General features: G+C 43.9%; 9 protein-coding genes and 1 non-coding gene across 10 annotated transcripts; 6 read left to right on the top strand and 4 right to left on the bottom strand.

Annotated features, from left to right (window-relative positions):
* Positions 1-9: 9 nt before the first annotated feature.
* On the bottom strand, positions 10-1,506 carry I203_103563 (uncharacterized protein; the record flags this gene model as incomplete). The annotated part of the gene is made up of 7 exons (XM_019147636.1): positions 10-147; positions 198-280; positions 361-637; positions 735-856; positions 934-1,058; positions 1,157-1,302; positions 1,384-1,506. 7 exons carry the CDS (start codon positions 1,504-1,506, stop codon positions 10-12), a joined length of 1,014 nt encoding a protein of 337 aa, XP_019003301.1.
* A 1,215-nt stretch (positions 1,507-2,721) lies between these two features.
* On the top strand, positions 2,722-5,051 carry I203_103562 (uncharacterized protein; the record flags this gene model as incomplete). Its single annotated transcript, XM_019147637.1, has 12 exons — positions 2,722-2,793; positions 2,851-2,937; positions 3,072-3,227; positions 3,310-3,400; positions 3,464-3,512; positions 3,571-3,628; positions 3,704-3,752; positions 3,825-4,079; positions 4,155-4,388; positions 4,481-4,539; positions 4,618-4,745; positions 4,841-5,051. The coding sequence occupies 12 exons, from the start codon at positions 2,722-2,724 to the stop codon at positions 5,049-5,051; spliced, it is 1,449 nt and encodes a 482-aa protein (XP_019003302.1).
* Positions 5,052-5,452: 401 nt separating this feature from the next.
* Positions 5,453-5,567, bottom strand: I203_103561. The gene has a single exon (XR_002021894.2). It is a non-coding gene; the product is annotated as a 5S ribosomal RNA (ribosomal RNA).
* Positions 5,568-6,024: 457 nt separating this feature from the next.
* I203_103560 (uncharacterized protein) lies at positions 6,025-7,816 on the bottom strand (the record flags this gene model as incomplete). The annotated part of the gene is made up of 5 exons (XM_065517344.1): positions 6,025-6,385; positions 6,459-6,775; positions 6,855-7,007; positions 7,075-7,338; positions 7,412-7,816. 5 exons carry the CDS (start codon positions 7,814-7,816, stop codon positions 6,025-6,027), a joined length of 1,500 nt encoding a protein of 499 aa, XP_065374162.1.
* A 577-nt stretch (positions 7,817-8,393) lies between these two features.
* On the top strand, positions 8,394-10,557 carry I203_103559 (uncharacterized protein; the record flags this gene model as incomplete). The annotated part of the gene is made up of 3 exons (XM_019147639.1): positions 8,394-8,793; positions 8,863-9,146; positions 9,211-10,557. The coding sequence occupies 3 exons, from the start codon at positions 8,394-8,396 to the stop codon at positions 10,555-10,557; spliced, it is 2,031 nt and encodes a 676-aa protein (XP_019003304.1).
* A 384-nt stretch (positions 10,558-10,941) lies between these two features.
* I203_103558 (uncharacterized protein) lies at positions 10,942-12,341 on the bottom strand (the record flags this gene model as incomplete). Its single annotated transcript, XM_065517343.1, has 8 exons — positions 10,942-11,046; positions 11,131-11,198; positions 11,289-11,380; positions 11,455-11,724; positions 11,806-11,821; positions 11,907-12,061; positions 12,120-12,195; positions 12,254-12,341. The coding sequence occupies 8 exons, from the start codon at positions 12,339-12,341 to the stop codon at positions 10,942-10,944; spliced, it is 870 nt and encodes a 289-aa protein (XP_065374161.1).
* Positions 12,342-12,777: 436 nt separating this feature from the next.
* On the top strand, positions 12,778-13,503 carry I203_103557 (uncharacterized protein; the record flags this gene model as incomplete). The annotated part of the gene is made up of 4 exons (XM_065517342.1): positions 12,778-12,816; positions 12,889-12,954; positions 13,083-13,187; positions 13,435-13,503. The coding sequence occupies 4 exons, from the start codon at positions 12,778-12,780 to the stop codon at positions 13,501-13,503; spliced, it is 279 nt and encodes a 92-aa protein (XP_065374160.1).
* Positions 13,504-16,422: 2,919 nt separating this feature from the next.
* I203_103556 (uncharacterized protein) lies at positions 16,423-20,227 on the top strand (the record flags this gene model as incomplete). Its single annotated transcript, XM_019147642.1, has 8 exons — positions 16,423-16,535; positions 16,602-16,717; positions 16,788-17,674; positions 17,745-17,936; positions 17,990-18,103; positions 18,163-18,607; positions 18,666-19,912; positions 19,994-20,227. The coding sequence occupies 8 exons, from the start codon at positions 16,423-16,425 to the stop codon at positions 20,225-20,227; spliced, it is 3,348 nt and encodes a 1,115-aa protein (XP_019003307.1).
* Positions 20,228-21,561: 1,334 nt separating this feature from the next.
* Positions 21,562-21,852, top strand: I203_103555 (uncharacterized protein; the record flags this gene model as incomplete). Its single annotated transcript, XM_065517341.1, has 2 exons — positions 21,562-21,650; positions 21,735-21,852. 2 exons carry the CDS (start codon positions 21,562-21,564, stop codon positions 21,850-21,852), a joined length of 207 nt encoding a protein of 68 aa, XP_065374159.1.
* A 765-nt stretch (positions 21,853-22,617) lies between these two features.
* On the top strand, positions 22,618-24,608 carry I203_103554 (uncharacterized protein; the record flags this gene model as incomplete). Its single annotated transcript, XM_019147643.2, has 9 exons — positions 22,618-22,835; positions 22,918-22,966; positions 23,027-23,139; positions 23,242-23,572; positions 23,682-23,837; positions 23,896-23,969; positions 24,022-24,127; positions 24,230-24,388; positions 24,456-24,608. 9 exons carry the CDS (start codon positions 22,618-22,620, stop codon positions 24,606-24,608), a joined length of 1,359 nt encoding a protein of 452 aa, XP_019003308.2.
* Between the last annotated feature and the right edge of the window lie 340 nt (positions 24,609-24,948).

The following is a 24,948-nucleotide window of genomic DNA, read 5'->3' as shown; positions in this document are numbered from 1 at the left end:
CTACCTAGATCAATAGCTCTCTATTCCCGCCAACAACTTGGCTCTGTCAGATAATATAGGCCTTTCCAACGGTCTCAGTCTCTCATCATCAGTCAGAGGTCCTAATGCTATCGACCCTGTCTCACGAAACAAGAGAGGGTCGTGGGACTATAGTCACGCCGATCAGTACAAGTCTTTCTTACACTGCGACCACTCACCGTTCCGATCAATTCATCCCAGCACTTCTTTCTACGCTCGAGAGCATCTGGCTCTATATCTTTAGCAGGCTTATAGCAGACATCTGAGTCATGCACGTGAAATACCAGACCACACAGTCAGCATCTTTCGATTCTCACGGGGACGGGACCTGGATGCACTTACAAGTCGCAACCCTTATCGAATCACCCTCTGCATTCCCGCCATAATGGATAGTCCTACTATCCCATAATATCAGATCACCATATCCAGCTTCGATTTTCTTCCACTTGCATCCTCTATCGTAGAACCACTGCATCTGTTCGTCGGTAGGTACAAACGAATCTCTCCAGGACCATCCTTCAGGAGGTGCATCTTGTTCTTGGGTCTCAAAGAATTCGTTGTACAGCTGGAAGGAACCTTCGAGCACTAGTAGACTCCCGTCTTTAGGTCCGACTTCGACCTGGTAGAGTCGTACGAAATTCAAAGTATCAGCAAGTACTCTGGATCTTCGGAGATCAATTATAACGTAATCGCAAGATTCATGATTAGGAACTTACCAGATTCATGATACCTTGTATACAATGTTTGTATCTCCTTAGAGGACTTTGATCGGTATGCGGCCAAGATCCTTTTTGGACATTCGCATCTTTGTCGAATGGTAAAGATATATTTACGGCGTCTAATAGGACATCGGATTGGATTGATTGGCTTGATGAACATATACAGACCAAAGTTCAATTTGGCAACTCAACTTACCAAAAGATACAAGCAATTCTTCTGTGTCCCAGATCCTCGAGAATACATCGATAATAGCTTGTTCGGACCTCACGTCCCATGCCCACTGCTCGTGATGTGCACCATGGCGATTGAACAATCCACCTCTGAAGTGGATTTGCACCAAGATTTGCAAACTCGTAAGCCAAGTGATACCATACAGTACGAGTACAGTGTATTGAACTATGCTGGACTGAGCACTCACCGGGAGAAAGCAGGTAAGTTTTCAGGCTTCCAAGTAGACCTAACATCTCTCTTGAAACCTTTATTGAAACCTTCCAGCCAATCGAATGCTCTGTTCACGTATTCCGATGATCTCTCCGAAGATAATACATTCTTGACTACAGTATACTATGGTGATGTAGCCACGCAAGACCTCCACACATCAGTACTCCGGAGCCGGAATCCTTTGATAAGATTCCTAAGACTTACCCCTTTCTGGTCAAGTTCTGGAAAAGCAGCTGTGTTGGGGGTGGGATGAGGGCCCCTCAACTGAAAGATCGCCTGAGGTCGTGATCCCAACGTGGGAGTGCTGGTGAAGGTCTGTGTGCTCATCTTCTAGGTGGGATGTGCGTAATTGTAAAAAGCAGCGACCACAAATTAGTTGGAAAAACTGTTGAGATGCATTATTTATCACAATAGTGAGTAGTGCGAGCATGAAACTTCGGCACCAATACGATACGAATACACCCAGACGAACAGCATTCAACATCTTTACGAGCACTCGAGCTGTAAAGCTTATCTCGGAAAAATCAAAGGAAGTATCGGCCTAATCCGTGGGTGATTTCGTCATGAAGAACAAGTCAGTGTCATCACGTCCTTGGTGCCAATAATCATTTAGATCAGGTCGCTACAGGGGAGTGATCATTTTTAATATTACTGTACCTCATACAGCCGCAGCTCATATCAGTCGATTCATAAGACTGTCATCCGATGTTGTGGACGGGTCAACCTAATGTACATACCTGGTAGGGTCCACAGGCGGTAAATGATTCATCTTGATTACAGTATTATCACGCCACCATCGTATCTTTGTCGCACGCTCTCACGGAACAGTTCAAGTGACTTGTGCGCAGTACCACCGGAAGGTATCTCTGTGTCTGGTGCCCTCCTTAAGCTAGTCAAAAATGTGGGATTTGTTCGATATCGAACCCCACTGACTATCGGATAAATGAGTGCATCGGATTTCGGCAAATTAACAATCAACATATTCATATTCGTACAGGACTACCATATTCTTCCTTCATTCGTATCAACGGTTTGTGATCCAACTGATACCATACTTAGTGGCTGTAAGTACGCATACCACGAGCCACCCTCGTATCAAATGCGTGTTTCAAGCATGCAATATGAGATGGTTCAAGAAGAAATATGAGACTCGAGTGGTTGACAGACGAAATTTAGACTCGCAGAGCCAACGTTCGGCTCTTCAACGCCCAAAATAACGGTCTGGAAGAGCTGTCGCAATTTGCACGGGGATAGAATTATCGGATGTGTTTTTATCTATCTTGTCATCAAATGGGCAGTATTGGGCAGCGAATAGCGTTTAACATATGTTGACAGATGGCGTGCGAGAGGATATCACTTCCTCCTGGATCCCAATTTATCGTCCGTTCTTTCTAGATGCGAGCCAATATCCAGAAAAACATCATATATATATATATATATATAATGTCATCCACGGGAGATTAGGTATGTTGGAGAAAGTAGGAAGCTCCTACACTTTGAAAACAATCGATACTGTAGCCTGATCAACCTTCTCCGTCAAAAATGTCCACGCTTAACCAGCTAGAGATCACGCCTGCTCCAGCTCCAGCCTATCAGGAAGAAGAAAATATAGATGTGATCAAGACCGACGTAGCGAATATCCGAAGCGAATTCATATTTGAGGATTCATAGCGATTACTGAGAAAAGCAGATTGGAGACTTTTACCATTACTTATCGCCATTTATCTATGTAAGAACATGGATGGGAATCTCGTTTCTGTAAGTTCAGTACTGTACAGTAGAGTAGTGTTAGGACCAGGATCTGAAAACGGTTATATCCCTACTCCTGTTTCATATCACCAAAAGATTAGAGTGGACCGCTGATTGAATTTCGACTACTCTTCGCAAAGTAGTATGTGAAAACGATGAATGCGGGTGAACCCACCAACATCCTGAATTCCTTGAATATCACTGCCAATCAATTCGCCTACGCCTCAACATGCTTTTCTGTAACCTATATTGTGTTCGAGGTACCGAGCAACTTGATCATCAAATGGTCCACTCCTCGAGTGAGTCCCGGTTTAACCACCTCACTCTGCAAGTGGTTAAGAGTAAGGCTTATGAAGAAATTGAATCGATGAATTACTTTAGCTTCACTTCTTTCGAATTCTCGTAATTTGGTCGGTCGTTTGCGCTTGCACGGCGGCATGTACAAATCTAGCTGGATTTCTGACTGCGAGAGGTCAGTATGCGACAAACATCGTACTCACATTGTATGATCCTTGTATTGACTGTGTTCCGATAGCCTTCCTCGGAATGACAGAAGCTAGTCTGCTCCCTGGTATCTACTGGCAGTGAGTGATTTGACACCGTCTTCTCCATGTATGACAGTCATATTGAATTTTATCGTAGATTGACCTGCTGGTATCGACCTGACGAAATCGCTCTTCGTATGGCCTCTCTGAGTGTTGTGAGTCTAGCATCCAGACCTAATCTATTTAATTGTTAAAGTTCATCGCTGACCGACTGACTCACTTGATTACAGCTCGGTCAATTTTCCGGGATTCTCGATTCGCTACTGACATATGGATTGTGTGAGTGAATCGCTCATTCTCTTCGATTTGTGGTCTACAGCAAGGCACTGATACCTCTCTTGTGTGATATAGCATACATCGACGGAAGGGGGCTGGCCTCCTGGCGATGGGCGTATATCATATGTGGTCTAATAGGCATAGTTGAAAGTGTTTGGCTGTTCTTCTACTTTCCCGATTTCCCTGATTCACCACCTTCACGAAGACAGTTCTTGACTCCTGAGGAAGGAGCGTTCTTAGTCGCTAGATTACCGCCTAATGCAGCTAGGTCGAGTGATAGAATCTTCGATTGGCCAGCTATCAGAAGGCAGCTTAAGAGTCCTTTACTCTGTGAGTCGAAATGATCAATCCTTTTTGTAGTCAAAACTGACCAAGGGTTTCGTGTGTGATTTCGCCTTCTTCAAGGGGGATTCTCATTCTTCGCATTGTGTATGAACAGCTCACTATACGGCTTATCATTCTGGTTACCCACCATCATTTCTTCATTTGGGTTGACGAAGGGACCGAAAAGTCAACTGTTAAATATCCCTTCGGCTGTCGTATCGATCATTTCGTCCCTTTCGCTTTCATGGTGGTTGGATCATGATACTAGAACTTCAAGACCGCTTTTCATGCTTAGTGGAGCAACTGCTTTGATTGGTAAGTCGACTCTTGTGACCGTTAAGTGTCTTACGCTCGTCGGGGTGGATATTGGGAGGTTATAGTCGAATACTTACAGTTGATTTTCTTAGGTACTTTCCTAGGTATGGTATTTTGTAAATCATCTGGAGGCTTATACGCTCTCATCTTGGTAAGTTGATCTTTCGTAACAACCAGAATCCCATATGTGGAAAGATAAATTGACGATAAGTTGCTTGTTGTTGATAAGCTTGCGCAAGCATTCGCAGCTTTGATGACTTGCGCATTACTTCCCCTGAGATCACAGAGTCTGCGCGAATCAACTTCCGCGGCGTTCATCACGGCCTTCCAAAATGCCTGGGGTCAGATCCCAGGACTGTGAGTGTCTTTGACTGATCACCCATCTTACACTCGATTCTGAATTGGTACAACCCATTGATGGGCGCTGACTGAGATTTGATGCATTCCCGTAGATACACGGCCCAAGTTTTCCAAACAAAATATGCGCCCCGATACGCAGTCTCATACTCCGTCTCTATAATCTTCATAGTGGGCTTGATGTCTGCTTCATTGTTCATCTGGTACTTCCAATATGATGTCGAGAAGCAAACCAGAGAGATTGCGAGGTTGAGGAGAGAAGAAGGTAAGAAGAATATCGTGGTTGGAGAGGATATCAAGATTTAGCTGTTCACCGATTGGCATCTCCGGTGGGAGCTCGGCACGCAAATGTCTTTGTGAAGGTGCTGGATATTCAACATATGTTACATATAAATTTCAACTGCGAGATGTATCTGGGAATTGCATCTTCACATGTAATGCAGTGGTGCCTATTTTAGAGCTTTGATGCGATGATCGGTGGTTTCCGAATAAATCGAAAAATCTCCGTACCCCCCGTTTTTCGTCCTGTTTCCTATGTCACCATCAAAATCACGCACAGACCACCATGGACACACACAAACCAGCCCTGATCCAGGCATTCATGATCGAGGACCCTCAGTCACCTCCTTTGACGATCCAAAAAGACATTTATCATTGACAAAATATGCGAAAATGCGATTCCTTGCGATCCAAAATTAAAAATGAAAAACTACAGCACCCGGGATTCCCAAGTGGTCCCCCACCTTGGTACTAACCGAGCGATACCCAAGTTAACTTCGCAGAGCGGACGGGATGCGGTGCTTTTTGGGTTCTATGGCCGTAGATGATATGGTGCCAACACCAGTATTTATATACTGTTAGCTTTGGGTCCAAAGGATGGTGAGGTTCCTTTGAGGGTTACATTTTGATGGTTCCTTTGGACTAATTTAGCGTGTTTCATATGATGATCCCTGAATTCTTCAGCACGGACAGCATGACGAAGGCATTCGCCTATCGTCCCCTCTTCATCCTTAAACACGAACGATGAAGAATATGACCGTGACCACGACAGTGTACATGCATGTATGTATGGGTATCTGATATGTGCTGGTGACTACTATACAGTTTACTGATGAGTTATCGGATACAGTAAGAAAAAGCAGTATATAATGTGTATCAATCGAGCTAGACCTGCTACATCTGATAATACCGTATATACGAATCGTTCCTCTTGATTGTTAACAATCTCCCAAACCATCTTCTACCTTTCTATTCCTGGATCTATCAATATATAGTCTATCTATTTCTCACAGACGCTCTCCCAATCACCCCATCTTTGCGCCCTCTCATCAACCCACTTATCGAATGTCTTCCACTTACAGCTCCCCTCTTTACCATCCTCACATCCGCTCATCTTCTCCGCTCGTCCATTCACGACTGCCCTCACATATTCTTCTTTATCTCCTTTGCAGTGGAATCGTTCTAGTGCCACGTGCCCCAAGAAAGAGACTAGATGACTGGTCCTCCATGCTCGATCGTCGACTCTGTGATCTAATGGTGGAACCTCAGATGCAGGATGAGGGTGAGATGAGGAGTTGAATAAGTTCAGGAAGACTGCTACGAATGCTGGTGATTCTCGATGGGTGAATGAGGGGTGAAGTCTATGAGATGAATTAATGTCAGTGAATTATTCCGATCGAGGCAGGAATCGAGGTTTGCAAGGGATACACTTACAATTGAGTATGCGTAGCATTAGGCGGTAACTTAGGTTCAGGCAACTTCCCACCCTTCTTGAAAGCACCTAGTGTCCCTTCATCATCTTGATTGGGTGTATGTCTTCCATTATCATCACCGTCCGTATCTTTACCCGCCAAGAGATGTTTGGCAGTCTTGGCCCATGGCATACCCAAGTATGGTGAGAGGGAAGATCCGTATCCCATCATATAGTGGAATCTAACATCAAAATAGTATTCTACATCTAGCCATTCTTCATCGGTGAATAGGTGACAGAAGTGCGAGTGACCGACAGCGATGGATTCGTAGCCACATAGCTAGTAAGATCCTCAATCAGCACATTGATAGGGACACAGTAGATATATCTGAGGCAAAAAGGTTGAATGCGACACTCACCATCTGCATAGCCAAGATATCCTGATCTACCAATTGATCCGCAATTTCAGGAATGATTCCTCTAAGTCTCTCAATCACTTTTGGTGCATAAACAGCTAACCATTTGTTTGCAGGTTCGAGAGATGATTCTTTTTCAAAGGTATCACAGGCTTTCTACTCATTCCCCGTATCTCGTCAGCTTATTTCCTCTCTGCCACCTTGCGACAAATGTGCTGCTCACATGTGGCGTTAAAGATCTATCCCAATCCTTGGCTTTATTTGGCACTTTGACCAATTGTACTACCTCTCCATCACCTTCACCATCATCTCCCGATTGATGCGATGGAAATCCCCCTTTGATATATGATTTGGCAGTATCGATATCCCTTGTTGAGCTTGCAGTCCATACTTTGTAGGGTGTCTTGTTCTTATCTTTCTTCGTTGATGTTTTCTTCTTAGGTGGGAAAAGAAGTTGATATTGGTCTCTGATATATTTGCCGAGGAACTGACGGCCACGACAGATGACTATCAGCAATGTGACTCCGAGAGATTGGAGTGAATTAGAAATTTTGACCTACTTTAGCATCCTTCTTTCCTTGTGGAGAAACAACTTCCAGAGTCTCCTCTTTGATCGGCGTATCCCAATCTCTCAGAAACTTCCATGGACCTGCTTTAGGTAAATCCTCCTTGGGTATATTTTGGATCTTGTCGATGAAAGGTTTCATCGTTTGTTCAAACTCATCATCGTTCCCTTGTATACTTGAATGCCTGATCAGCAGCGATACCCTGCCCAACTCGCATTTCGGTGGGAGTGATGTAGGTTTCTCGGTCGGGATGTAGAATGGTGAGATTGCTGATAAGTGTTTGAGTGGGTTGATCTTATTGTTCATCGACTCCTCGGGAGTGGATGAGAATGGTTGTTGTTGAGTTGGGAAGGCGAGGGCGAGGAAGGGAAGGAGGGGGAGTAAGGCTAGGACAAGCATCTTGACAGGGCACTAATGAGGGAAGGGGGAGCTAGGAAGAAAAGGAGGGGTGTGTGAAGAGGACATGAATGATCGACGATAATTGGGATATTGTATGACAAACAGATGAATGAGTACTTGAACGATCATTTTTCTCAAATCGATCAAAAAGTAGAACATCCTACGTCATCACTCAATCGATCAGAGCCAAGACACGTGCCTGTCTACCATTACAATCAGACACCATCAGACACATCCCGTAAATAGAAATTATGGGTCCACCATTCCACCATTCCATTCATAACAGTAGACCCACAATATATTGCTGATGAGACATTTGTATGTCGCCTGGTGATGTGAAGTCTGACTGATGCAGTGAGGTGCATACTACCACCAGCTGGTAGTGATGATATGTTTGGATTGGCTTACCTATTAAAGTTTATTTGAGTGACCCTTCCTGAACAGTCAACAACCATCCCTGACTCTATCATGACCGCGACCCGAATGATTTTACTTTACTTTCCAACTCTGGTTATTGACCGAACTTTCTCACTCAATTACTCGTCCTATCATAAGTACTACATTTACACCAGTGTCAATGGACCCACCCCAAACGCCATGGGTGGGTCTACCACCCTTCCAAGATGAAGATGAATCGCCGTTGATGAACGCCCAGCCGATATTCGAGGATAGTTTTAGTACCACCAAGGGAGATGGAGATGGGCTGGACGATTGGGTGGAAAATATTCCGGGGAATGTCAGGCGAACGAGACGGAATATGGTAGGTAAATCAGGGGATCTGGAGGATTATCCACCTCAGGAAGAGAAATTTACTCAACAAAGTATCGTTGTGCAGAAGCAGACATCGACTAGGGAGGATGGAGAGATATTGGGGCAGGAAAATACACGGGCCATGACAGCTATCAACAACAGGCAGACGTCCCATAAGAGGGTAGGAAGTCAATCACTTATACCAATAGCTCGACCATCGAAGAAAGGTGAGCTTGTCCGAACATCTAACGCATCCTATGCAAGGGAAACTCATAATTGATCATTGTCTGAAAAAGCCAAACCACCCATTCCCAAAGAGAAGATCGATAGTCTCTACACACGTCGACTGAGCGATTCGATCCAACGAAATCCAACTAACAACATCGAGAATCTACATGCTTGCCTTACAAGCACTCCATTCCAATCGCATATCCCACAAGCCCAAACTTCTTCTTTGAATCTCCATAAAAATAAAATGCAAGAAACCTCAAAATCGAGGTCGAAAGCTAGTTTACATGTTCCCCCTGTGTTGAATGGGAAGGAAGAAGTTAGAGGATTTGGTGCGGATGGTCAGATACAGGTAGGTCTCATCAAGGTCATCGGTATCTGGCGGATGAGCTGACAGCTTGATTGTTTTCTAATAGAAACATACCTCATTTCGTCGTATTCCCCAAATGCAAGAGAAGACATCGTCAAGAGGTCTGACCGAATCGAACGACACCCAGCCTTCTCGACAAAATACTATCGAGACCTCATCCGCCTCTGGAAATATTCCTCGGCGGGACGGGAGTGCAAACCAAGATGGAGTTCAAACTTTAGCAAATCAAGTAGCCACTCAACATTTACTTTCCGTGATAGATCATGAAAAGTTCACAGCTCATCGTGAACCTTCGCCATTCTCACTTGCATCAACTACATCGGAAATCTCGTCTTCACATACACATACTTCCGAAATCCAAAATTCAAGCTCCGGTTTGAGGAGATCATCGATGTCTGAAAAAGTTGTTGGGTTCTTGTCGAACTTGCTCACTCGATCTATCTCTTCAAGCTTACCGAGAGATGAATTATCATCCTCCATAAGCGAGAAGCAAGTGGAAGGTGAAGAAGATGACGCGACGGTCCCTTTGAGATACGATATCGATCAGGATGAGGATATAGCTGTCGTATTTGATAACGAGCATCAAGAGGGTCAAGAAGCAAGAGAACATTGCCTTGAGCTAAATCCAGAGAAAAGGCTTCCTCTGAACAAAGCTGAAATCTCAACCAATCGAGTCAGTGCTAAACATTTCTATTCAATCGTTCCTCTCACCACACCCATCCTATGTTCTCGACCTCTCCACATCCGACCCGAAACCAACGCGGAAGCCCAAAGTATCTCCATGATACATCCCAAATTCAAACCACTTCAACCTTCTCGATCAGCCAATACCAACATTTCATCCTCGTCCTCAAATAGTTCAAAAGCTTCAACATCAATTGACGAACAACCTTCTGTCATTACATCGACTGGGACGAGGTCAACTATCAATCGTCCAATAACCAAATCTGTGTTTACCTCTGAGGCATTAGCCAAACTGCCTCCACCGGGTAAAGGTCACTCTACCTCGTTATCTACTCAACCGGTCATTGTCAAATCCACAGAGAGAGTCAGGGATTTGAAAGAGAGGAAAAGTGTGTTCGAAAGATCATCTGAACCGAATCCAAATCCAAATTCAATAAACAAGAAACAAAGAGCTCATCCCAGACCTAGTAGAGCAGGGATGAACTTGACTGTACCTATCAGAGGACATACACCTGGTAAAGCAAGTGATATAAGATCAAAACAGAGGGCTAAGCTCGACGCAATCGTCCATGAAAAGATCAAAGAAAAGGAAAAACAACAAGAGGAACTTAAGAAGCGAAAAGAACAAGAGGAAGAGGAGGTGTATCTGAGGAAGAGGAAAGAAACTGTCATTTGGGCCAAACCTGTTCCAGATATGTATAAAAGGTGATTCTTGATTGGGCTTGGAGAAAGTGTATAAATTGGAAAGGATATTCGATGAGTGTTTCTTGGTAGATATTCGTAGCGTGATGGTTGTAAATTGTATTTAGGCTCATATTACTTGTTGTTACATATCTAAATTGTTACTTTGACATGACGCCGATGTTGGCTGCTTGTTGTTATGCATCAGATAATTTGTCATGTACAAGTTGAAAGAAATCGGATACACCTCATCATTGTCAGCTCAACGATATGAATATTGGAATTATACTTTGCATCAAACAAAAACCTAAGTTATACCAACAAGCAAAAGGCATATATACCTGATCGACTCTGATATTGTGGAGATACGAATGATACGTCCTACTGATTATCCATTCAATAACTATAACAACTACAACTTCCCTTTGATCAAACCCTTCACGCTGTCTGGATCTAACAAAGATTGTGGATAAGGTAAAGATAATTGTCTAATATGATTCTCACCTCCGTCTACCGCCTATATTAGTAAGTTCAGTCATGGTCATGATCAGCTCATATATATAGTTCGTGTCTGTAATATACGTATTTTGACCTCACTTACCAGAACAGTTCCCGTTATCCAATTGGCAGCTGGGGAGAACAAGAATAAAGCTGCATTTGCTATATCGGCTATATTACATTATAGTATATGACCCGGAATTGAAACACAATGTCAATATAGCAGAACGATGAGTTGAATCATTCAGGTAAACCACTTACAGGTATCACCCATTCTACCTAGAGGTATATCATTCTGAGCCTGCCATCCTTTAGGGGTCAACCTTGACATTCCTTCGGTATTACCTATTGGCCTACATAAATCGATGCGGACCAGACGAGATATCAGCTATGGTAATAGAATTAATGTTGATAGTCGTGAGCTCACCCAGGAGCGATGACATTACTCCTTACTCCCCTTGGGCCTTCCTCGACAGCCAGAACGTTACTTAGCGCATCAACCCCCGCTTTAGCAGCCGAAACATGAGCCTGGTAAGGTAATCCCCTATAATGTAATGTTGCTGAGATGTGAAGGTACGATCCATGACTCTCGCGTACGTATGGTAAAGTAGCTTTGATAGTGTTGTATGTACCCAGGAGATCGATATCGACAACCGCTTTGAAAGCGTTGGAAGAGAGGGATGTGATCGGCGCGAGGCTAGAAGAGATCATACAGTCAGTACTTGATGCAACTGGGGATCGAACAACCTCAATCCCAGATATGAGGAAATCTACTTACAAGTTGCCAGCGGCACCTTTGAGTAGGATATCATGTTAGCTATTATTTCGATACCGTTTTGTCTATTTGCAAAGCATGACTTGGGAAATGATCCCACTCACCACAAATGACAAAGTCTATTTTACCGTACTTATCTACCGTATCCTTTACAGCTTTTTCCATTTGTTTTGGATCCCTCACATCCGCTGAAGCAGGAAGACACCTCTGTCCTGTGGACTTCTCCAATGCCTCAGCAGATTCTGCTAATCCTTTCACACTATTCCACAAAATATATATAAGCTGTACTTCAAACAGATGTATGGTAAGCAGCTTACTCTCTTCCTACGATTGCTGCGTCGACTCCGTGGGACATCATTGTTTCTACTATCTTATAGCATATACCACTTCGACCTGATATCTCGCACCACGTAAGCTGTTTGAAGCGAAGGGGTAGGACTGGTTGACTTACCTCCTGTACAGAAGAGGACTTTCCCCTTGAAGAGGTCATGTTTGAATGTATATTTGCTATTGGATACTTGGGGCTTGTAAGCTGACATATTGTCTGTATAACAGCTACGATGCACGATAAAGAGGGGAGATGCAACTGGACAAGATATCTATAGGAAGGAGGTTGAGTAGCAATGATCCTACCCGGTTAAATGGTTCTGCTTGTCTACCGGAAACCAAATGGATTGTCAAGTAGCGGGATCAGATATGCTACGACTACAATCAGTCTCTCTCGCTTAAATAGCTTGGTATGGTGGTGATGTGGGGTCCCAGGCAATGCCGCTCGCTTCCCTTGTTGGATCCCTTGTTGTAAGTTAATCTTACCGAAAACGACGTCAATTGGATAATTTGATCATACCTTCCCGTGCAAGTACGATTAGGACTCCTTTGTTCGTTTGCTTTTTGGTTTCTCATCCTTTGTATATATAGTGTCTTCTTCTATTTCCTTCCGCCCATCCTCCAGACCATAATCTATCTTTCGTCAGAATGGTATACACTATCGTCGTTCATCTTCAATCCCTGCCCGTGAGCTTCCGTTTCCTGTCTCCGCTCCATATCATGCAAAAGAAGCTGACGTGAGAGTCAAAATGGTCGTAGGACAAAGTCGAGGAAGTCAAAGCCAAGCTTATCGAAGCTGCAGCAGTGTACAGAAAGGATCAAGAGGTGAGCAAATTGCTGCAACCCATGTCATGATTTTGTCCGTGCTTGTCAGCGAATGCTCCTCTTGGGGGTCGTACCAAAAAGAGAACACAGGGGCAGACTTGCTGATCAGTGATTGTTAAATTTGATAGACTCTTGATTGGCATGTCATGCAAGATCCCAAGGACGCTACCAAGTTCTGTATCGTTGAGAGGTACGAGAAGGAATCTTCTCAGGAATACCACTTGAATAACCCTGTATGTCTCATTCTCCTTCTCCTGCTTCTTTGCCTTTGTAAACCTATATGGCTCGATCACACTCAACCAATGGATGCTGACCATCACATGAAATAATCTGTACTTTCTAACCAGTATTGGAAGGTGAGCTATTTCTTCTTTTCCCTTTTCAATGTGCAGTAAATCCGATATCTCGGATCGTCTCATCTTCCCCTTGTATATGTAGTCAACCGACTGACTTGCCTTTCTCTCTCCGATGTGATTATAGACATTCGATCCTTATGTCGTACCTAGGTTGGCGAAACCTATGGGCTTGACAAGATGGGAGGAGATGTAAAATGAATGTCATAAGGTAATGAACAAAGCTCTTCGTTGGAAGAGATGCTGCGAAGGAGTATAGTAGCGAAGGAAGAATCACTCAAGTTCATATATGTATCGATATGACTTCACATCTTACGTCTGAACCGCACGCGCACGACTACTTTGCTTCGCATTTTACCATCCCCTTTGCCTTCAGATATTGATGGAAGTTCGATCGATGATGATCTCCTTCCCAAATATTGGCGTCTGCGCCCGTGTAAGCCACGAGTTCTGCGTTGGAGATCTCTCGTTGAAACCGAACCTTGAAGATCATACGGTACCTCAAATCTCATGATCGTCCTGTTCTATTCAATGGTAGTCGTATCGTATTCGATAATAATCACCTGAGTATTCCGTATTTCTCGGTGTTGAATAACCCGTTCATGATTTGTGTTTATAGTTTCTCGTAAATCCTCATTTGCACTTGCCTCTTGCAGATCACTTTTTACGTCCTTCTCGCAGATCTGGGATCTACATTCCCAGCATGATTACGGTTCACTGTCACTGATCAGCTGCTCGTCCTTCCTACAATTCTACCGCTATTATAAGGAACTCGCGGATGATATCCACGAAGTCTAGTTGGTGATGGGAAACGTAAATACACGAAAAAGGTCGGGAGAACAGAGGCGTCAAGCACGTCAACGGCGTATACCGCTAGATATCAGAAGGGAAAAAGGGGGGATTAAGCGTTAGGCTCAGAGTACTGTATGTTGTTTTGTTACGATGAACTGTATTTTCTTGATGACCGATCAGCTAAAATGACTAATGGATTGATTGATGGGCAAGTAGATGCATTGGTGACTTCGATGTATGCACGTTTCAGAATGAGGTCGAGTTCCAAGGTATCTTATTGTTTACGTCCTTTGCCGGGCAACGGTGTTGGGTACAGTCAGAACCAAACAACCATGATTCCTCGAGTACAGTTTATTGTTTTGGATGATGTCTCATATATACCCTCAAAAATCCATTTAAGCCAGAACTTCTGTTCTTCATCCCTTTCTTTTTGGAACGAACTACTTATACTCGATTGGCCACTGGTAAACTTATACCGACGACCTGCTTAACTTGACTTGTCCATCGCCCACTCACGCCATAACTCTTGAGATATTCAGCAGTGGCGTCGGCTTTCAATTATTGTTTTTCTTTTTTTTTTCCCTGAAACCAACAAAAAGACCCCACTACCAGAAGTAATCTAGACCCAGAGAACAGCACTACGGCGCGTCCCGCTCTTTAGGCTCTGGACTACCGCACTTCACTATACCACACGGAACCGTCAGTCGTCCATTTCTGGAGGACTGTAGAAAGAACAGCGAAAACGACTCTGACGACAGTTCCGAGACTCATACGGTACATGAAAGTCATTCATCAAAGTTGATCTGATACGAGTTGAAGAGAAGAAAAAAGCAAAGAGACGAGGAAAAAGAAAACGCAAAAACAATAAGCAATTAAGCTTTTTGACTACTGATTTTTGCTCTTTTTTCCCCGATTGAAGATTTCCCCGTTCCCTACGCGTCTCATCCATTAGGACCTGCTGTATCCCACTACCTTCAGCTTTTGTGTCATCTCGAATCCTCAATTCAAGTCGAATTCTTCGAGGGATCAACATCAAGTTCGACATTAAGTTGCTTGTGCTTGTGGTTCACCATCCTTATCATCGTTCTCGATAGTTGTGAAAAATACTCCACCACGACAAACGCACAAACGCACACGCCTTCTAGTTGGAATTACAATCGCAACATCACCTCAGTACTGCCGGCCAGACAGATAGACGGACAAATATTGCAAGAAGAGAAGACAGCCAAAGACACACTGTTTGTGTATGGTCATCTTTAGTTGAAACGGATTAGAAGTAAAGAAAGATAGAAGCGTTATAGCAGATGGATACTTTGCTTTGTGTTCAAAGGCACGTCTAGAATACGATACGATATATCTGAAACGAGAATCAAGAGTCAACGCTTGGATCACAACAAGATATTACAAGACACAAGAAGAGGTGCAATTCAATGAGATTGGAATAGAATATCCGGGACATCATCTGTACTGGTACTGATATTTTCAATTCAGTACTCAGCCCTCGATATCAATCAACACACGATAACCCATTTCATATTGGCACTGATTGGTCGAAACAACATTCAACCCGATCAAGATATCCAACCTGGATCTGTTCATAGGTCCAAGCTTCTGTTGCTGGTGACTTGTACTTGACGACGGAACTATAGGAGTAGGACCCGTAGGACAGGATCAGTGCGTTGGGTAGTATAATCATCCAACACACATCACAACCAGCACATCCCCTTTGGACATTATACCTCACACGTCGAACATCCACCACTTGCTTCACCACAACAACATATCATCCTTGCGATCACCACCACCTCAGTCGACTCACTGTCTCTTCGTCACCATAACATTCATAACATCCTCAATCGGGCAGATCACATACCCCTTTCAATAAAGGCAGCTTGAAGAAAGGATACACACTCAATAAAAGGTCTAGACGCATCACATACCAAGTACGGTAGGAACGGAGTAGAAGAGAGTATCTTGTCACCAGACGACCCATCTGTACGATCCTCCAAACTCCTTACAACAATCATCCAATCATCCAAGAAAACCTCCTTTGTGTGTCTTTTTTTCCCACCTGGACTATCAAATCATCCAATCCCCTTCGGACTTTTCGCCTCGGTTTCCCAGACGACACACCATACCATAATCAACCTAGCTCCCCCCTTCATTCACCTAGATCATTCCATCACCATAATCATCACAGCAATACCGCAACTATTGATCGTTGACAAATTAGTTAGCAGAGCCGTCCACAGGCCTGCAAGTTGAATAATCAAACGGAGTACTGTCGGCAGGAGGAACTCTGACCTAGATGGCAACTGTCACCATGTCGATGTCAGGATCAATATCAAGAAAGAGAGTAGGCTCTGTGAGTCAGAGAAATAACGAATCGGGTTTACCACCATTGGATATACAGAGTATACAGATGCCTTCAAACAAGTGAGTCGAGTTTCCAGCAGGATATAGGTACTGTGGGACGAATGACTGATGAAAATGCTGTGATAGGACAAATGCCCTTGCCCTTAAAACAGCAGCGCTGTCATCTACTAAATCATTATACCAAACATGCTCGATACTAAGAAAGAGGCTGAGGTGTGTGGAGGATTTCCAGGCATTTCTAGGTGAGTTGTGATTTTTATTCCCGACCACATCTGCTGTATTTGGGATCTGACTTGATGTACCTGATTGCAGAACAACCAGCAAGTGCAGAACCGCTAGATGTAGTATCGCACATGTGTCACCTCTTCCGTTTGGGATCACCCTTATGTCACCTATACAATCTACTTATTCCCTCATTCACCGATCCCTCTTCACCACTTCACGCAGACTTGCCAGCACCACCACCTATAGAATATGATCTCCCACCGTTCATCGAATCGCCGAATGGAGTTAGGAATTGGGCCAAGAGGCCTGAGAACGCAAAGATGTGTCAGAGGTATATCGCCTCTTTCTGTATGGCTATGAAGAAACGACACCAAGAAGGTAGATGGCACAGTGAGATGTGGGCTTTACATGAATTATGGGGGAAATCAAATGGAGATGAAATTGAGGCATACGATTCGACCGGTCTGATGAAAGTGTTACACACCGTTGAAGAAATATTAGATCATTTACCTGAATCTGCCATCTCACCATTATCACCTACCACCCCACACACTGCATCTTCGTCGATACATATGTCAACGGCTGCTATGAGGAACCAAAGGCAGTCTTACGACTTGCCATTTACTATGGGTGGGAATGGTACGGGATCAGGTGCGATTGCCAATATGGCTGCGACGATGAATGGGGGTGTCCAATTAGAATCTATACCTCAAATACCCAATGGAGCCGCAAATGGAAATGGATCATCAAGTCCGACTACCATGACGGGTGGCGAAGATATGCAAAGGACAAAATCTACTGCAGATGCCAACGCATTTAAGTCGGTAGAAGAATTGGTTTCGTCGGAGAAGTCTTATGTACAAGAATTGGAAATCCTGGTTAGATGTTCGCAGGAAATGTTGGAGAAACAATTAGTTTCGACCGAAACTAATCATCAGATATTTTCGAATCTAGCTAAGATATTGGATTTCCACGTGAGTTGTCACTTTTCCTAGGCTTAGAACGATAGCTGAGATGGTTTGATTGACTGATTGATCTGATTAGCGTAAATTCTTGATCAAACTTGAAACCGAATACGAACCTATTCAAGAAGGTCGAGGACCGAAAGCGTGGGCAGAAGGTGTTTGGGGTAGACCTTTCATCACTTCCGAAGCTGAATTCGATTGTTATGGTCCATATTGTGCGAATTACCTGGATGCTATAACGATCGTCAATGAGCAAATGCCGAATCTCATGGTGAGCTGAGTCATTCTGGGTGAACGGAGAAGAGCTGACGGATCAACAATTAGCGAGGGCAAGATTTGCCACCTGCAGAGAGACCTTGTTTGGATCCTCAACGAGAATTACAGGCTTTCATGATCAAACCTATTCAGAGGATCACCAAATATGGATTATTGTTGGATGTAAGTGTATAGCTGAGATCGGGGTGCATCTTTCTCATGCTGACCAAATATGATATCAGGCCATCTTGCATGCTACCGCCAAGCACGAATACCCTTTCCGACCTGAACTTGAAGAAGCATCAGCAGCCGTCAAACGTATAGCTGCTAGTATAAACGAAGTGACTGACTTCAAGGCTAAACAAGCTACTGTCAGGGAATTGATGGACCGAGTGGAAGACTGGAAAGGACATGAATTAGATAGGTTTGGTGATTTGTGGCTGGACGATCATTTCACCGTGACCAAAGCGGATCAGCCAAGAGAATACCATGTCTTCCTATTCGAGAAGATGATGTTGTGCTGTAAAGAAGTAATGCCGGAAAGGAAGAAGTCTAGCAAGAACTCCAGTATGCTGAGGAAGGATAAAACGATAAGTAAATCGATGGAGAAGAAGAAGTTGGCTCTGAAAGGTAGAATTTTCGTTAGTAATATCAATAGAGCGGCTCTTCTACCGCCTGAACCAAGTCGTAAGTGTCAGGTTCCTTTCCGTTGCCAAGTTTCGGAGCTGATTCTGATAAATCACAGCTTCTGATCCTTACGGTGTGTCACGAGTCTGTATCGCTTGGACTGTACCACATCGACATCCTAACGGCTGGCATGAGGATCAAGAAGATTCATTCATTATGATCGGTAGATCGGAAGAGCAGATGAAGAAGTGGGCTGACAAGGTCACGGAACTCGCCACTGCTGAAAGGAAGAAGCAAGAAGCCAATCGAAATAGCAGATCAGCGATGAGTAGTGGAAGGTATTCAGGCTCAGAAAAAGCATACCAGCATTCGTCCTTCGCACCACCTACACCGAGTGCCGAGAAACCTCCCTTTTCTTTCCCGCCACCTTTACCTGGTCAAGGTAGTCAGTTCCCATCTGCTGAAGACGATGACGAAGATGGATTGATTAGTGGAAGAACAACACCTAGTCTTTCCAACCATGGTCATGCTCAAGGGAACACATCACCATACACCAGTGTACATCCCACTACCGGTCGACGAGTTCAGTCTCAACAATCTATGCCGGCTGCAATGCAAGCTGAGTTCCGAGCTAGAGCGTTGACCGAAGATCAATATGGACCATCGATGACTCAATGGAGGAGTCAGCAGCAACCTATGCCACCACCTCTCCCTCGTCTTACCTCAGCCATGTCGACCTTGTCTACTGCAAGTGAAGCGAGTTTCGGTCCCGGGGTAGGAAGTGGATCAAGATATTATCCTCATCCTGCCATGTCGCGTACGATGTCTGGAGCTGGAAGCAGGATCTTACAACGTGCTGACGAGGCCGAAGAGGATTCTCCAACCGAACAAAGAGAAGCTTTCAACCGATATGGTCCGGCTAGAGGAATGGCACGAGCACCTTCTCACGGTGTTGCGCCAACCGTACCGTACCCACCTCAGTTGAGAAATCGAAGTGCCTCATCACCCAACGTATACCAACAACCTCAAATGGCCTCAAATTCAGTTTTACCACCCTTACCACCCAATCAATATCAACAGCAGCAGCAGCAGAATTGGAATACATCTATGGACCCTCAACAATCCATGAGTAGCTCGAGTACACTGGTTGGCGGTACAGCATATTTCACCAAGCGGATGTCCGCAGGTGGAAAGAGATCAAGTGTTGAAAGTCATTCGACCGAGACGTCCGAGACTACTTCTGATCAACAATCACCCGCTACGCCCTACGGTAGTGTACCTGGCGCGCCGGTCTCTCGACAAAACAGCTCGGATGTGGTTGGAACGGGTTCGTCGAGCGTACTTATCAAACTACGTTGTGGAGAGGTAAGTTCAGTCTGCTAGACTGAATCAATCATAGTGGTAGATTACTTTGACTGACTTGACTTGTGTGTTTTCGAATGATAGGATCAATTCTTAATTGGTGTACCGTCCGATATCAATTTCCCAACTTTATATCAGAAGATTCAAAAGAAAATACGATTGTGTTCATCATCACGTAACATAGGTGAAACATTGCAGATCAAATGGATAGACGCGGACGAAGATGAAGTGACGATCAAGTGCGATGATGATATTCAAGCCATGATTGGAGAATGTGTGGAAGTTGGTGCTAGTCATGTAAACCTGGTAGCGAGGTAATTTCGAAGAATGAACTATGGAAGTTTATCAAATTATTTAACGGATAGGAATAGGAATTGGAATTGGGTAGGTATGTATATGTAATTTTAGTGTTTCGATAGGATAGAAACGGATGGTTATACAGTACAATACAACATTGCTTTTTTTGCTTCTTTGTCTCTTCATTTCTTTACGTTTTTGGGGAATCGAAATCAATCTTATTCATATCAAGTATAGTGATCTCACTTTTTTCTTCATTTTCTTTCTGTTTTCTTTAGAATGTTATGTTTAGAGTGAGAGAGTTGATTATGTATTATCACAAATCGTAAAAATGAATCAACACTTGACTTGCTCATTCCTGATGATCGATTGACGAATGAAGTGTACGAACGACTTTGTTTCCTGTAGTTGCTTCTCAATTTCGGTGCGATATCTTCGATCTGAGATATGAATCTAGCACGATGCAGTGCTGTATAGTAACGAGAGACACTTGCTAGGTCAATACATGCTGTAACCAGAGTAGGTCAATGCGCACTGTATCTATATCTCATCCAGAATGGGAATGGCGCATTTCCCGTAAAGTGGCACGGATCGAGTTTTTACCTCACCCTTCACCCTTCAATCAACAATCAACGGATCAACGGATCAAAGTTGACCGATACGCTCACTGTATATTTGGTAACTGGATCTCGTCATCAGGTGATCGCACTGCAATTATGCTGTACGGTTTGGTCCAATCTCTAGTGGATGTGTTCCTATTTACCTTGATTGGATACCATCAATTACGCCAGGGTGTACAACTACGCGGAAACGAGATAAGGACCGATCAAATGGGTAATGCAGTGGACTTACTGTGGTATGTGAAAGTCATAGTGGAGGAATAGAAGTACAGTAGATGATTTCAATCCAGATCTTCTAGATCAAGCCAAGATCAATATTAAGGAACCAAAAGGCTCAAGCTTGTAGTACAGTGTTACTACTTAGCAGTTTTGGGCGATTCCGAAGGGAAGGAAAAGAGAAGACCAGAAGAACGGAAAGGACATTGATGATTGATGGTTGATAGGTTAGGGTACTGTTGGTAGATCTGTGGGATGTGCGAAGTTTTTCTGCTGTATCTTCTAGATTAGGATCGGGCACTGTTTATCTCATGAATTGGAGTTGAGCTATCAATTCTTGTGGATTTATCCTATATATACGAGCTTCAGATTGAGAAAAATTTGAAATGGTATTTTTATCATTCTGGTCATTTTTCTGCAAAACATTGTCTATATCTGCTCATCCCTAGACAACCGGAATTGATCTTCTCGCTTCACTGTACTTGTACTGTCTACGGAATTGAAGAGATATCAGCCAAGATGACACCTGAGGAAATCGCTTTTGAAGAAGCTACCAAAGCATCTATCACATTGGATCAACGACTGAATCTGGGTACTTTCATTCTTGCGTAAGTTCAAAGTACCGTATAATCGTACTACGGGTCTTGCTTTGGTCTTTGGGCTAATTTGGTTTGCCGACATACCATACGTAGAACCGCTACTGACACTTTCTTATGCGGGGTGATGATCATTCAATCCATCGAATATTGGACGTATTCAAAAGATGATAGGAAGTTCAACAAAGCTAGCGTGGTGAGTAGGAACGAGTGATCTTTTCCATCTTTCTTGCAGTATACTTGAATGATGAATGTTATTCAATGACATTAAACTGTTTTTACTTCAGCACCCAAGAAAAGAAACAAACACAAAACAGAAACGGGATTCAACTTGGTCATGGGATGATCATATGCTTGTCATTGTCAGAGTAGAGCGGTAGATACACGTTCATAGAAGCATGCACTGAGATTCTGGGATTTACGGATACTGTTTGACAATCAAAGGTGCCACACGACCTCGGTCTCATGACCCTCTTTACAGCCCAACTGTTGGTCTCGTCTCTTCTTCATCTTGACTACGATCATCGTCAAAGCTTTCAGGAGAGAGAGTGGCGTATCAGGTCAGGTACAAAGATTGTTGCGATGATCCGTTCAGAAAGGCTTGATTGCGTCCGAGCAAAGATAGATGTGCCGTGCAGTACAGCTTTTCAATGCACAGATTCCATATATGTATGTATGTAAATAAGGAACTGTCGCATCTTTTACTGGATGAGGTCAACACCAATCGTTTGTGTACATACCAACGCAACGTGCAAGTGACGTCATCGTGTAAGACACGTGTCGACCGGATCAGAGTCAAAACATCAACTGATAACTGTCGGTGGAGATGATCACCTTTGTTCTGTTTTACTGTGGATGACTATATGTTTGAACGATAAGACAAGCTTGCAATGATATGACGATACGGCCAATATACCCTCGCCTCGTCTCTCCCTTGAGAGGGTTCCGCTCACGAGGCCCACCACTCATTCAGCGGTCCATGTCGACCATCAACCACAATATCCGTTTGATAAATGGGCGAGCGACTATACCTCCCAGTATTCTGAACGCCCATGCTGGTGGGATAACACGGCGGAGCTTCCATCCATCGAGACCAAGACAAGATGTTTTCTTCGTTGCCTTTCCAGCGTTAAAAAGTGGGTTATTGAATATAACTAGATTCAGTTTATTGTTTCTACCGTTTGTTTTCAGGTACAAGTGAGTGAGCGAAAGCCTCATTTTCCCATACTGTTAGAGTAAACGCAAGCTCAGCGCTGACACGATTAACGAAATGCTTCAGACTGTGGAAGAAATACAAGAAAACCTCCTATGCTCTTATACAGATACCCGTTAGTATCCCTTCACTGTCTTCTCTACAGTGCACAATGAAAAAACTGATCAGGGAATAGATCTTCGCAATCTGTGTTGTCCTAGCACTGGGGCTGGATCAAAGTCCGCGTACGGGTAGATGGAGGTTATTGTTGATGACGGAACATGAAGAGATGGCTTGGTCAAGAAGGAAGTGAGTGGACTGTCTCATCAAGCGTTTGGTTCCCTGCTTCCTTGTACCCTACCTCACGATAGAAAACAATTAACATCGGTCCAACTTTGTATCATTTCATAGACAGCAGGAAGTACTTCGAAATGATGGTCCATTGATCCTCCCACCAGAAGACGATAGAAGCAAACAAGTGGCGAGAGTAACCAGTAAATTGGTCACCGCATTAGAAGAGCAAGATCAACATATCATTCACGGTGCCTCGTGGCCACCTAGATCACAAGAACTTTCCAGAGTGATATCGGAGAGAGAAGCGGAACATGGTCAAGATAGAAGACGTGTACATTTTAAACCTTCTGCTACAGCCCGTTCAACTTTTATGCCTTTTAGACCTATCACCAGTAATCCTTTGAAGAAGTTGGAAAGTGCTGATTGGAATTTGTATGTGATCGATTTGGTACGTTCTCAATCTCAATCATCAAATTCCTTCATGTCCCCTTTGGCCATCTCATGTTATATTGGCGCGATGTAGAAGGCTGTAAGCTGATATGTTGGCTTGTTTGTAGCCCCAAATGAACGCTTTCGCTTTGCCAAGTAAAGATATTTTCGTCTACACCGGTCTTCTGAACACCTTACCAGAGGGTGATGATTCATTGTTGGCTGCTGTGCTGTCACATGAGATAGCTCATGTCACTCAACGACATAGTGTAGAGAATATGGGAGTAAGTCAGCTTCGAGACTTGATACCTGGATACAAGCTGATATGTGATGAGCGGATAGTTCTTGAATATCGCAGCGGTAGCTTTTGATGTACTTAGAGGTATTACATTTGCATTGACCATCTCTTTTCCCATGTAAGCTGACAGCTGCTTCGCGACAGCAACCAAAAGCTTACGTGTGATATAGGATAACCGATTCTGCGGGACTATTCATAAATTGGGTCAATGACGTGGTGGCTGAACGAGCGTTCTCGAGGAAGCTGGAGCAGGAAGCTGATGCGGTAGGACTCGAAGTGAGTTTGCCAAGTCTAGAACATACCTCAGCATTCCCCTCGATCTCCCGGGTCGCGGTGGTATCGAAATGAAGCTGACATCTGCATTTGCCATATGCGAAGATCATGGCTACAGCGGGATATGACCCTCGGGCAGCTCAGGATCTATGGGAGTTGATGGCTGCTGTGGAAGCTGATGCAATCGCTGCCGGGCAAGCTATAAAAGTGGAGAATAAGTTTGCGATGTTGAGGACGCATCCTACCAGCGAGGCTAGACAGGAGGTGAGTAAGCTGTTTCTCTTCTGTCAAGAGGGTTTCCGCTCAAAGTGTGCTGATCTTTCAAATATAGGCACTAGCGAAGGATATGCCCAATGCGTTGAAGATCTGGAGAGATCATTTACCTAAAAGACCTGGTCCTGTTCCAAGCCTGAATGCTATCCCATCTCAGCGGGAGCAGACGAAGGAAGGTAGGCTGAAAGAAGCTCAAACACTTGCGAGCTAGGCTTTGTTCAAGGTTAGATGATATCGATGTTGTAAGATTTGTATGAATTCGTAGAAAGTACACCATGCATCATCATGATACCCATCTTTCCGCTAAGCTCGATCAAGCATGATCAAGCATGATTGTCGATTACTGATCACACATACAATATCTGGACCGGTGCCTGACGTTACATGTACCGAGATGATTTCTAATGATTTCTAATGACATTATTTATAATGATTTATAATGATTTCTAATGATTTTCTGGTCGATAAGTCAGGAGGGTAATCACCGAAGTTTCTCCTTGGTGTAAACCCACCCAAACCATTGACTAATGCGATGTGACTAATCAGATTGC

Source organism: Kwoniella mangroviensis (genome assembly GCF_000507465.2).
Source record: "Kwoniella mangroviensis CBS 8507 chromosome 1 map unlocalized Ctg01, whole genome shotgun sequence".
NCBI classification, from domain to species: domain Eukaryota; kingdom Fungi; phylum Basidiomycota; class Tremellomycetes; order Tremellales; family Cryptococcaceae; genus Kwoniella; species Kwoniella mangrovensis.
This window is presented reverse-complemented; position numbering and strand designations above follow the sequence as displayed.